We start from the raw sequence: 14,145 nt of genomic DNA, 5'->3' as shown, positions 1-14,145 counted from the left end.
AGCACATGAAGTACACGGAAAAATAAATGTTAAGTATTAACAATGTGAAACATGGGCAGTAAAGAGAGATGAAGAGTACATTAATTTCTTTATATCATTAAATTAGTAGATACCACCGTAATAATATACTTATTTCTCTATTAATGTGTTCTAGTGGTAGCTAGTAAAAGCTAAAATCAGAAATTCGGTTGTAGCCACAAAGAAATGGGAATTGCAGTAAGGGTTAAGGCAAATAGGAGACCTACTCTCATTTTCCCCCAATTTATTCTTATTAAAAAAGTGTATTTATAGTAAACTGGCTTTTTTGCTATATAGTTCTATGAGTTTTAACACATGTCCAGATTTATATAAACATCATCACAATCAGGATACAGACCAGTTCCATTGCCCCCAAATCTCCCTCATGCTACCGCGTAGTTAAACCTTTCCTCCACTCCTACCCATGTCAACCACTAATCTGTTCTTCATTCTTAGGGTTTTTTTTGCCACTTCCAGAATGTCATATAAATGGAATTATATAGTATGTATAACTTTTTGAGATTGGCTTCTTTGATGGCATAATGCACTTGAATTTCTTTTATATTGTTGCATGAATCAGTAGTTCGTTCCTTTTTTTTCTTGAGTAATATTCCATTGTATGGATGCAATAAAATCTGATGTCTGTTTATCCATCACCCACTGAAGGATATTTGGGTGACTTCCAATCTTTGGTGATTATAAACAGAGCTTCTATAAACATTTGAGTATAGGTTTTATGTGAGCATAAACTTGCATTTCTCTAGGATAAATATCTAGGAGTGAGATGGCTGGCTCACATGGTAAGTATCTATTTAATTTGACAAGAAATTGCCAAACCGTTTTTCAGAATGGCTGTACCATTTTGCACTTCCATTATCAATGCATTGGGAGGTCTAGTTGCTCTGTATCCTTACCAGCACTTGATATTGTCAGTTTAAAAAATTATAGCCAGCCAATAGGTGTGTCATGAAAACTCACTGTGCTTTTAATTTATATTTCCTCAATAACCAATGATGTTGAACATTTTTTCATGTGCTTACTTGTATATCTTCTTTGGTGAAATGTCTGTTAAAATCTTCTGCTCTATTTTTTAACTGGATTATTTTATTATTGAGTTTTGAGAGTACTTTATATATTCTGGGTACAAATTCTTTGTCAGATATGTATGTGATTTGTAAATATTTTCTCCCTGCTTGTAGCTTACCTTTTCATTCTCTTAACAGCGAGATTTATAGAACAGATGTTTTTAGTTTTGAGAAAATTTATTTTTTTTCTTTTATGGATTATGCTTTTGGTGTCATATCTAAGAACTCAAGTCACAAAGATTTTGTTTCCCTATAAAAATTTAATAGTACATTTTACATGTAGGTCTGTAATCAATTTTGAGTTAATTTTCCTACATGATGTATAAGATTTGTTATATAATTTTGTATAAAATGTGAAGTTTAGGACAAATTCACTTTTTACATATGAGTGTCCAAATGTTTCAACACCATTTTTTTAAAAGACTAAACTTATTAGCCCATTGAATTGTCTTCGTACTTTTGTCAAAAGTCAGTTGACTGTACTTGGGTGGGTCTATTTCTGGATCATTACACTGACCAATTATGCTAAGTGAAATCTGCTAGATAGAGAAAGACAAATACTGTATGGTGTCACTTATATGGGGAACCGAAAAAGAAAAAGTTGAATCCATAGAAACAGAGAATAGAGTGGTAGTTGCCAAGGAAGGAGGGAATGGTGAGGGGAGACTTTCAGTTTTAAGATGAATAAGTTCTAAGGATCTAAATAAAGTACAGCATGGTGACTAATTAATACTATATTGTATACTTGAAATTTGCTAAGAGATTGGATCTTAAAATTCTCATAATATAAAAAGGGTAACTTTGAGGTGATGAATATGTTAATTAACTTGATTGTGGTATATATTTTACAGTGTATACATGTATCAAATCATCACGTTGTATACTTTAAATATATATGATTTTGTCAATTATACCTCAATAAAACTGGAAAAATCATAAACCAAAAAACCAATGCTACGATTGAGATAGGAAATGCACTAAACGTATAGATCAATTTGGGGAGGATTGACATCTTTTCTATATTAAGTTTTCTAATCAATGAAACCAACATATCTCTCCATTTATTTAGGTCTTCATTGATTTCTCATCAGCCTTTTGTAGTTTCAGTTCTCAAATCCTGTATATGTCTTATAAGATTTATAATTAGTATTTCATCATTTTTTTTGAGCTATGGTAAAAGGTATAGTTTAAAAATTTCAGTTTCCAATCATTTATTGCTAGTATATAGAAATATGTTCGTTTTGTTGTTGGCCTTGTATCCTGTAACCTTTCTAGACTCACTTACTGATTCTATGGGCTTTTTCTGTAGAGTCCTTGGGACTTGTTGATGCAATCCTGTCTTCTGTGAGTTGGGATAGTTTTATTTCTTCCTTTCCAATCTAGATGCTTTTACTTATTTTTCTTGCCTCATGGCACTAGCATCCAGAAGGATTGTGAATAGGAGTGGAGTGGACAATCTAACCTGGTTCCTGATCTTAGGGGGAGAGCATTTAGACTTTTGCCTTTAAGTACAATGTTAGCTTGGATTTTTTTAGATGTACATTTTCAGAGTAAGGAAGTTCCCTTCAGTTCCTAGTTTGCTGAGAGTTGTTAAATGAATGGATGCTGAATTTCATCAAATGCTTTTTCTGCATCAATTGATATGATGATGTGGCTTTTCCTCTTTAGTTTATTAAGATGATGGATTTTATTTATGATTTAGAAAACATTGAACCAGGGCTTCCTTGGTGGCGCAATGGTTAAGAATCCGCCTGCCAATGCAGGGGACACGGGTTTGAGCCCTGGTCCGGGAAGATCGCACGTGCCGCGGAGCAACTAAGCCCGTAAGCCACAACTACTGAGCCTGCGCTCTAGAGCCCGTGAGCCACAACTACTGAGCCCACGTGCCACAACTACTGAAGCCCGCGTGCCTAGAGCTGGTGCTCCGCAACAAGAGAAGCCACCGCAATGAGAAGCCCGCGCACCGCAACGTAGAGTAGCCCCTGCTCGCCGCAACTAGAGAAAGCCCACGCGCAGCAACAAAGACCCAGTGCAGCCAAAAATAAATAAATTTAATAAATTTAATAAATAAATTAATTAATTTTTTAAAAAAACATTGAACCAGCCTTACATTCTTGGGGTAAACCACATACTCTCATTTTATATCCTTGTTATAGTTGAATTTTACTGTGGGTATACATTAGTTATGTAAGAAGCTGATATAACTTAAGTTTTAAAGAAATACACATACCTGATTCCATTTTTTCCATTTTCTGGCTTCTGGTTAAGGCCATCCTTTACCTGAGAAAGAAAACATTTTCAAATCTAACTCATCAGAATAAGTTCAGAAGGAGAGTGATGTTGGCATTTATCTTAGGAGCTAAGGGCACCATGACTACATTTGCTGGGCTCCATTCTTCAGCCCTGGTTCACCTGAAGTTAAGATGAGCCTCTACAACTTTTCATGCTTGCTTTCTAGTGGTTCCACAGAACACTGCTCTCCAAGAATTTAGGGCAAGCCACTCAACAGTTCCCTAATTAAACACATTACCAAGAAGTCTTAACTCCATATCGCAGTTCTGTACAAGCTCACTTAAATTCACCTTACAGAATACGCACAACTCCTTCATTAGGTCAACTACACCTTCATAGCTTCTTTATATGCTGAATGGAATATCCAGATGCCTATATTTTGTTATGAAATCATTTTTATGCATTTCTATTGCTTTTACCTGATGTATTCACTCTCTTTTTTTAGAGACGGCTCTAATTTCCCAATTACTCAGTGCAAATTTTTTAAATGAATGCCATTAAAGATATCTTTGAAACTTTATCTCAAAAAGTCTCTGAGAATCCACACAGGTACTCTGTGTGACCTGTGTGCACATACACCATACCATGCCCAGAAGGTCTTTTTAAAATTTGTAAAATTACTATTAACCCTTCCCATCCACCAGTCAAACCTTTACTGGAAGTCAAATGACTGTGTCCTTGAAAAAGGAAGAATTGAGGATTATCTAATATAATACTACATGGGGAGGAAAAAAAGTCACACCACTAAAAGGCCAATAGCACAGTCTCCAATAGCACAGTCAAGAGTCAGCTGCAGGTGTCCAGCTACTTACCACTTGGTATTTGTTTGGGGCCCAGACTAGAAGGATATGGCGATGGCCCTGCTCAAAGTCTTTTACTGGAGTGGGTGGTGATCCAGTAGAAGAAATGTTTATACTTGTCAGTTTGTCTGCACTGAAAGTCGTAAAATCACTTGTCTATAATGGGGGGAAAGGAATCACAGTTAATACCAGAGCCTTATTCTGCACTAACACTGTCATGCATATTATTGGCATTCCCAGGTCATGTTCATACACATCCAAAAATGCCTTGATGGGGGCTGGCATTGGTTTGTCTCAGCCCCCGCCCTAGCCCACCCCTGTGGACTCTATCCTCAAGTTGTTTAGCATTACCACAAGAATTATGATTTTCATCCAGCATTTTACTTTCATTTTAGGAAGATAAATGCTATGGAAATTATTTCTACCATTGGGCAAAGAACAGCATTGAGGAAAAGCAACAACCTGGGTGAAAATCAATACTGGGCTTTCCCAAGCATCGGGAGTCAAACATTCTTTCCTCCTTCACGATTATTAGTTCGGCAAGATCTAAGGGAGTGGTTCTCAGTGGTGGCTGACCGGGAATGTGACCAGTTAAATCAAAATTTCTGGAGTTGGGCTGCAGGCGTCAGAATTGCCAAAGCTCTCCAGACTTAAGGTTGAGAAGCTCTCATCGAGACCAATGACCAACCATACACAGTAGGGTTTTCCAGTCTCAGCACTGTTGGCATTTGGGGCAGATAATTCTTTGTTGAGGGGGCTGCATGTCAGCATCTCTGGCTTCTACATAGGAGACGCCAAAAGCACACTCCCAGTTGTGACCATTAGAAATGTCTCTAGAGATTTCCAAGTGTTCCCTGTGGGGGCTGTTTTGATAGCTCCGGTGGAGAACCGCTGACCCAGAACCTTGCTATTTAAAGTGTGGTTCCACGTACCAGCAGCAGCAGTGTCACCCGACAGCTTGTAAAAATGCAGCATTTCAGACCCACTGGTCACAAATCTGCATTTTAACAAGCTCCCCAGGTGATTCACAGACACATTAAAGAGCACACTGGTCCAGAGTGAAGCCAAAATGAGATCAGAGATGAAGACATTTCACTTCTGGGCTCATCTTTGGATTTACACAAGAACCAAGAAGATCGGCTTCTCCAAATCCTATTGTGATAACTCAGGTCAGAAGAGGAAAAAGAAAGTTGCATTTCCTTCTACTTACTTGATGCATCGGGTTAAGTGTCTCTGTCTTTCCAGGAAAATATATATTCATGCTATCATTTCCTATATTCAATACTTTAATTTGGACTTCATTTCCTTTGGGGAAGATGGGAAGAGTTTTCTGAGCAAAATAAAAGAGAATTGGCAGTGAGGTCTTCAGTGCATACCGAAGATGACCTTAACCGTGGCACCGGAGTCACTTTCCCCCTGGCCGAGGAAGGTGGACTGGCTGAGGCACACAACGTACCCACCACGAAGCCCAGGAGGCCTCCAATCCTGCACTTCATGGCGCCCATAGAAAGTGATGCTCGGGCGGAACATGGAAGCAGTCAGCAAGAGGCTGCTCTCGGTCCTACCTAGCCACCTCCAGGTCAGACCCGGTCAAAGGATGCCTGATGTATGAAGCCTGATACCTGAGGGGTCAGAGTAACCGTCGCCTAAATGAAGGTTGATCTTGTTGTAGCGCCTGAGGTCTGCTCTCCCTCGTAACTCTAGAAGCTCAGACCTCAGCCCTGGACATAGTGCTCTGAATATCCCCTCCCAATGCTTGGGAGCCCCCTGCCTCTCACCCTGCTCAGGGTTTCTGCCTTTTCTCTCAAATCCCAGTGTCACTGAAGTAATCCACGTCTATTTTAGCCCCACAATTCATTTCCCACTAGCATAAAGCTAGTGATGTCCAAGAGAAAGTGAGCACACCCAAGCTCAAGGCAGCATTACTGACCACAGCCAACAGGTGGAATGACCCAAATGTCCATCCACAGATAAATGGATCAACAAAATGTGCTATATCCGTATGAAAGACTATTATTCTGCCTGAAAAAGGAAGGAAATTCTGACATGTGCTACAACATGGAGGAAACTTGATGACACCGTGCTCAGTGAAGTAAGTCAGACACAAAAGGACAAATCCTGTATGACTCCCCTTACGTGAGGTACAGAGAACAGTCAAATTCAACGAGACGAAATAGAATGGTCATGGCTGGGGGACTGGGGGGACGTAGAATGAGGAGTTGTTTAATGGGTACAAGGTTTCAGTTCTGCAAGATGAGAAGTGTTCTAGAGATTGAGGTCACAACAATACGGATGTACCTAGTGCTACCAAGCTGTACACGTAGAAATGGTTAAGACGGCAAATTTTATGTTATACGTATGTTACCACGCTTAAAAATTTAAAGAGAGAGAAGGGAGGGAGGGAGGGAGAGGGACAGAGACAGAAACAGAGAAAGAGACAGAGAAAAAGAGAGACGTGGGGGTGCAGGGGTGGGAAAAGGAGGGGAGGGGAGGGGGGAGAGAGAGGGACAGAGAGAAGAGAGATTTTACCTCTCATCTTACATACTACCTAACACCCTGTTTCTGAGAGCTGCTCTCAGACGAACAGCATTAGGAATCTAGTTCAGTCCCATTTTGAGTCCAACAGACGTGTGGATTAGCTTGGGAACTAACCATCATCAGGAATGTTAGGATACAAAAGGCATCTTCCCATGAACAATTTCCCATTACAATTTACATATTCTTGAAGGACTTTGTGAGTGCCGAACCTCTTTTAACCAGATCTCCTAGGAGTTTAAATAGCAAAAGAACAAGTTCCACAAACTTCCCTCCCCTTATAAAAACTGTATTATAAACGGAAGCCCCTGTGTAACTGCCATCTAAGTTTTCTCCTAATTGAGTGCACCTTTTTGGCCCTATTCCTGGCTGCGTCCTTTGCAATGACAAGAACCCACAGGGCGCGCTGACTGAAAGGGACTGTTTTGCCCTGCAGCGCATCGTCCACAGCCCCAGGACTTAGTTTATCAGCAAATCCCTGGCCTCCCTCATCCTCTCAGTCCTGGAGAAGGACGCTCCACCAGACCCACCAAGAAAGGCCACTGGAGAATCAGAAAGCAGCTCACCTCGATTTCCACCTGCACAATTGCAGCTGCCACAAAAGCCATGGAAGCCAGGAACATCCCAACCGTCATCTTCTTCAAGGAGCTGGCGGGACAAGCAGAAGGGTGGCTCTCAGCCAGCCGCAGGTGAGCAAGCTGACGGTAAACCCACAAGGGAAGCGCTCCTCTCCCGCCCGCCTCCCCCAGACAAAACCAACTCCCCTCCAAAACACGTGGATTCCAAGCGTCTCTCTGTCTCTTATTCATGACCAGGACTAAGGAGGATAAATGTTACAGCTTCTCATCTGCATCTGGACATTTAAATTCTAGAAACTACTTTGGACCACAGTTACTATTTCTATCATCTACACATACAAGGGAGCCTTAATGAGAGGCTTTTTCAGGGTGCCATTAATAGCACTTTTATTTTAAGGGCAAATATTCAGAAAAGTCAGCACATAGACATCTGATTCGAAAATATTTCTTTGAAAACTCCCTCACGTAGGTGGTGTCATGGGAGAGGAGCCAGACGTTCTTTCTGCTGAGGCTCTGGGAGCTGAGGGAGTGCAGCCCATTTGCAAAGCCCTGGGACACATGGAGTCCGAACCCCAACCCGAGGGTCACCTACGTGAAATTGAAGCCACATTTTGCGATCAGAGGATACACCACAGCGTCCATGATGGGAACCAGGATAACGATCAGGATGGCGTTCACGGTCTGCAGAGGAAGTGGAGAGGAGCTGTTACTGCCTCAGTGGTGGCTCTGAGCTCTGGAAGCGACTTAAATATTTTCTCTCACCTGCATCTGATCTGGCTGAATTTCAATAATTCCCTAAAAAGAGGGGGAAAATCTCATTGATAAGTTCGCACAGAGGATCAGTTGGGGGGTTGGAATGTTATGAGAGAGAAGCAAAAAGGGGGCAAAGGGGCTAAAGCAAAGGAATAGGGACCAGGGGCCATAAAATAGCTCCAGGTCCCAGACTTACAATTTTCCCATTCATAGTTGTTGCCTGCAGCGTCCACCTGGAGCCCTTAAAAACAAGTTAAGTTTACTGCGTCATCTGGGAATGTGGGTTTTAAGCATTTTATAAGCCAGTGTGGAGTCTTTTCCAAATCAGGAATGAGGTCTGAATTGCTATGGGGTTTAAAGATGTTTTTCAGTATCAGGCTCCTCTCCCAGTTCCACTGTGATTGTAGGTAAGAAGAAACAACTTGCATTTCTGCTGTTCAGTTAACAACAAATAGTACTCCAACCACTCACAGAGAGCCTACAAAGTACTACTTTGAGATAAGCTCTCCTTCATAGAGACAGAAATGCATTTCTGAGGTTTGCTGGGAAGTTGACATCACCTGCAAGGTGAAAGCATCTTCACACCCTGAGGCTATTTTATGTTCACTGGGATCACAGTTTCAGGAACATTATTACTGTTAAGAGCCTACTGTTATGTTAAAACACAAAAACAAACAAACAAAAAACAAGAAGGGAGTATCATTGTCATTAAAGTAAATTTTAAGAAGTAAAATGGTGATATAACGCAAATGTGGGAAAAAAAAAAAAGCCTATCGTTGACAGCCTAGGTTGTCCTAAAATGTAATTCCATCAAGAGAGTGATGGATTTAAACCTGGGCAGCCTACTTATATTCAACCTATTTTGTAGTAAAGGATGATGCAGGACTGTACAAGTATATGTTATATATTCCATGGAGAACTGGATATGTGAATTTTTCAACATAATCTATCATCTCTACTAGGAGAACATCATCGAAAGTCAGGAAATATGCCACCGGCTGAGTTCTTAATACAAGCCAGTCACTGATTACTTACTATACATTCTCTCTTTTGATCCTCACAGCCTTGCCCTCGGTTATTACCCTTTCAGAAGGGTGAAGGGATTACGCCAAGTCACACAGATAAAAGGTGTTCAGTGCATTTCTAGTGCAAGCCTGATTCTAATAACCAGTTCCCGCCCAACATGCAAAACCTGTTCTTAAGATGTTGGTCTAAATTTCATACTTACAAATAAGGAGATTAATGTCTATTCTCAGTTTTTTCCAAGAGATGGTTTACCCTTTTAATAATCCCTCCTGTACAATAAAACCATACACGTGTGTAAATTTCTTCTTAAACCCCGGTTTCTAAAAGAAAGGATAGCTTATCACTTTGGCTACTAAGCGTCATGCATTGGGTTTTCTAACCCTATTTAGAAAAATTCCTAGGCACACATCTTCCAGCTGTGGGAGAAAGAGCAGGGTGACAAGTCAATGATGTGTTCTAGCTCCTGCTCTGATTAGAATGACTTTGGCAGGCATTTCACATTTCTGGATGGTGCTTCTAGCCCAAGAATCCCATTTCAGCGTGGAAGATATCAAGTCCCTCTCAGTCTAAATATTCTGTGTATCCCATAAAAGACAGTACAGTACAGCTTTTACATGCTGTATCAGGAGAAAAGCTCTGAATTCTCAATTTGGCTGGCAGGAGTCCTGGATACTTGTCTTTCCCAAGGCTCCTCTACTCGACCCCGCCTACTTTTCTTCATTGTTTTGTCACAGAAATGTGGATAGAACCCTCTAGATAATTAAAAAAAGAAAGGGGGGAAAGAAAGAAAGAAACCCTAGGTGATCGAACAGTTACCAAATAAATGAAATGTAAAAAAGGAACTGGAAGAGAACATTTTCAGGAGCTAAATACTAAGTAGGTACAGCTTGCCATGCGGTAATGCCCAAAGAATGTTTTGTTAATGAAGATGTACAGAAACACAGTTTCATATTACCTGCTGATCAAACAAGGCCCAGAACATGGGGAGAGGAATATACAGGAACATCACTCTTGTAACCATCTTAATTTGAGAGATGAGCTGCTCCTGCAGTTGGAGTGAGTGTGGGGACAAATCAGACATGACCTGTGCCAGAGCTCTCAGCCAATGCTATTTTCAGCGTAGACATATTTGCATCTAGAGACAAGCTGGGAGGTGAGTAATTGTTCCAAGAACCCTATCACAGGTTTCTTTAGAAAACCCCAAATTCCTAAGGTGTTGAAAATAAGAGTGAAAACATCTTTAGGAGGTAAATTATTCAAATTTAAGTGTAAATTCACTAAATGTAAATCCCACCACCATCACTTAACCCTTCGATATTCAAACTAAAGTTATGTGGTCATAATGACATATAACTAACGGCAGATTATTCCACATGAATAACTATGAAGAGGTAATATTGTTTCCAGATAAATTATATCCATTGTTTCTCAAGGTCTTTTCAATATAAATAAGCACTCTCACACAGAGTCTTATTTAAAATGCTAATAAAGTTTATGAAGATACGACTGATAATTGTGTCCATGTAGCCTATTTAATAATACGCATTACGATCACTGGGGCCGTTGAGGCTGTAATTATCACTTACGTCGTATTTCTCGTTAGCCCAGTCCAGCCAATGCTCCCTCTTGGGAAATTTCTTACTCCGATGCTTAACCCTATTTTTGATGGCAAACTGAAGGAAGGAAGAACAATCAGATTTCAAAACAGAACTGATTCCTTTATCAGTGCAACACATTTCAATGAAACTCCCTTTAATGGAAGACTTACAAGAGAAGCAAAATATAAAATTGTAGATGTTAGTATAATGATGATGCTAAAGGCATGACATGCATTTATTTCAAACCTCTCACTAACTGAGAGCGTTTGAGCTGGGGTAAACGAAATCACGCTGTTACTTACTACTTTACTCTCCGGATTCTCTAGAGAGGAGCGTTCAGTAGAAATACAACACATGACACATTTGCCATTTGAGTTTTCTGGTAGCCATGTTAACAAGTAAAAGGGAAACAGGTGAAATTCATTTTAAATATATTTTATTTAACCCAACAAACCCCAAGTATGGTCTTAACATGTACTCAATGTTAAAAAATTAGTGAAAAAATTTACATTCTCTTTTCATACCAAGTCTTCAAAATCTAGGGTATACTTCACGCTTACGCCACATTTCAATTTGGATGCTAAATTTTTACCAGAAATGTTTGATCTGTATTTACACTGTCTAAAATTTATGCTTGAAAAACTAGACTTACACACCTAAGTTGTTTCAAACATATTTAAAAGCTGTCCAATAACTGAATTGAGTACTGGTTTTGAAATTTAAGAGAACCCACTACATAGAAATACGTGTATAAGAAATTACATAATTTAAATTAATTTAAGTGAAATCCAATTTAAAATTCTGTTCCCCAGTTGCACTTGCCACATTTCAAGTGTTCGATAGCCACACGTGGCTAGTGGCTACCATACTGGATGGTGAAGGCCTATTATAATGTATTACGGTCACACGAAGGAGAGGGAGAACTCACTACATAGAAACAGAAGTAGAAGAAAATAAAGATTATAGTTGAACATACTTTAAAACATGGTAACACTGATCCAAAAAACATACCTACCTACCACCACCCATTACAAAATTAGAGGCTTCCAAGATTCCTTGTTTGTAAGATGCCTTTAGGAAAGCAAAGTACATTCACAGTGATGTAACAGCAGGAGAAGGCGATGGTGATGCCAGCTGGGGACATGCATGTGACTTTGTGACTTAAAAGCAATAACTCAAAGCTACAAGGTGACTTAGGATGCTGGGAAATAACAATATCATTTTCATGACTAAATAGCTTGAAATTGTTCTTTTGGCGTTGGGGCTAAGTCATCAGTTACTTGGGAAGAAAGAACTTAGAGATCACTGGAATTGGATCATTCCTATTAGACTGGAAAAAGCTTTGTGGTGGGAATAGTTCCAATGTTAGAGGAAAGTGTAGGAGGAAAAGGGAATGGCAGCGAGGCGGGAGAATTTTTGACTTTGATAAAGTATACATGTATAGTTTAACACAATAACACCAGGAAAAGGGGAAAGTAAGTGACTAAAATTATCTTAAGGCTGCCTTTACATCCAAAAGATTACCCACACTTAAAAAAAATGAGTGACACATTACTCCCTGATTATACAATGTAGATATTCCTTTAAAAAAAAATGGGTAGCACATTTGAGAATAAAGTTATTTGACTCCATTATTTAAAAATTCCTACACTCAATATTGATTTCCTGCCTTAAAATGTGCCTGTGTGGACACATACCGTGTAGATGCACATGGAAGAAACCATATTCCGCATGTTCCTATTTGGTGAAATAGTCTTGGAAACAAGACTCCTGATGTCTGCATAGTATGACATAGATGCACTATAAGTTAAACACTGTTCTATTTTCAGCAACTTGCTGGACTTCAATTTTTGTCATAAATTATTTTCTAAGTATTACATACATTGATAATCTTTTCATGTGATGCTGCGTTCATTTTTAAAAGTTATTTTCTTGGCCTTAGTTCCTGCACGTAGGATTACTGACACTTTCCACACTTCAGACTCTGGATATACACTATGAAACCAGACCTCTCCATTTTTGTTTCACTGCTCCCTGACAAACATCAGATGTTGTCTATCATTTTAAGAGGTAAAGAGTCCCTTTGATTTGCTTTTCTATCACCACTGATCTTATTTTATAAGTTCAATAGCCATTTCCATCCCTCCCTTTTTGAGTTCTGTTTGTGTCCTTTTCCATTTGGTGAGTTTTATAAGAAACTTCAATTTATCAAAAAAGGAAAGAACAAGAATAAAATGTCTAAAGGAAAGTCAAAGGTTCATTGAATTTTAATTTAAAGGAGGTAGAAGGCTCTGGGGTGACTAAATGTGATTGAGAGAGAAGACTACTGAAATACTTACCCCAATACACCTGGCGACTTTAGCCATGACATTACCCTGGGGCTGGACCTTCTTGTACATTCCACTGCCAATGACAAATACAACTGGGGAGGGCAAAAGAAGATAAGTCAACAGGGAGTTTGACAGAACTATCTGTGAACTAGAATATGTGTTTTTATTTGAGTTACAACCTTGTTTTGGAGATACCGGGATTACTCATTAGTGTTGGTTTACCTCCCTCTCTCCCGGTTTCTAGAGTGCTTTTGATTCTAACGATCACAGCAGCTTCTGAGTAATATTATATTGTGTTCTCATATATGAACATTGAAGCCTAATACTATCTCCTTCCCAGAACTTGGGGCAGCTTGCAGACACTCGGTAGAGCTATTTGAGCACAAGTTCTATCCCTCTTTACAGGGATAAATGCTTTCACAAAGCAGATTAATGCATTATTCTACAAATACATAGAACACAGCTTTAATTTTCTGGCTGCAATAGCAAGAGAAAGTTTCTTCTTTTTTTAAAATCTTCAGACAAAAATAGGAACTAATCTGTTGAAACTTCTACTTAATCACATATGGCAGAATTTATTCTGTGGTCATGGTACAGAAACAGTTACCATTAATTGTATGTGCAGTTACAGTTTTATGAAAAGTTAAAAAGTTCTTTTTCAATGAGGCCATTCTTCCATGGACCTTCTTATAAAATGCATAATACTGTGAAAATAATTTAGGGGGAAAAAAAAGCCTTTCTGCAAGAGACTCTGAAAACCACAATCTCTATGCTGGGATTTCTGATTATCCAATATCACAATTCAATAATTTTAAAACATCGACGAATTGCTTGACTTCTACTTGTTTTCCCCAATTTAAGAAGACATGAAGTTTTGCCAACTCTCAAGCATATCTCCAAGTGTGTGCCTGGATTGTAGATGTTCTTTACAGTTAAAGGAAGAGGAGTTCACTTGTATTCTCACCCAATGCTAATTTCCCTCAATCCAGACATGGAATACCCAGTTGAGTATTCCATTTGAGTTTACCTCTTTTTGTCAACCAATATTTTAATCTTTAAGCTTCTGATTAACTAATGAACTTGTTCAAGCATAGGATTGTTGCCGATAGGAACTTCTAGAGAGGATGGTA

The 14,145-nt window shown here is 39.3% G+C and overlaps 1 protein-coding gene across 2 annotated transcripts in view; it reads right to left on the bottom strand.

Annotated features, from left to right (window-relative positions):
• SLC15A1 (solute carrier family 15 member 1) overlaps nt 1-14,145 on the bottom strand; it is a 47,111-nt gene that overhangs the window by 11,487 nt on the left and 21,479 nt on the right. For both annotated transcript variants that reach the window (XM_012534405.3, XM_049701178.1), the window contains 10 exons: nt 13,025-13,107; nt 10,674-10,760; nt 10,043-10,132; nt 8,258-8,302; nt 8,071-8,103; nt 7,901-7,989; nt 7,297-7,378; nt 5,406-5,525; nt 4,208-4,351; nt 3,334-3,383 (listed from right to left, as the gene is read on the bottom strand). In XM_012534405.3, coding sequence (XP_012389859.2) covers nt 3,334-3,383; nt 4,208-4,351; nt 5,406-5,525; nt 7,297-7,378; nt 7,901-7,989; nt 8,071-8,103; nt 8,258-8,302; nt 10,043-10,132; nt 10,674-10,760; nt 13,025-13,107 — 823 coding nt within the window. The remainder of the gene's footprint in view (nt 1-3,333; nt 3,384-4,207; nt 4,352-5,405; nt 5,526-7,296; nt 7,379-7,900; nt 7,990-8,070; nt 8,104-8,257; nt 8,303-10,042; nt 10,133-10,673; nt 10,761-13,024; nt 13,108-14,145) is intronic.

This window comes from Orcinus orca, chromosome 18 (genome assembly GCF_937001465.1).
Source record: "Orcinus orca chromosome 18, mOrcOrc1.1, whole genome shotgun sequence".
NCBI lineage: Eukaryota > Metazoa > Chordata > Mammalia > Artiodactyla > Delphinidae > Orcinus > Orcinus orca.
Note: the sequence above shows the minus strand (reverse complement) of the source record. Positions and strands in the feature narration are given on the sequence as shown.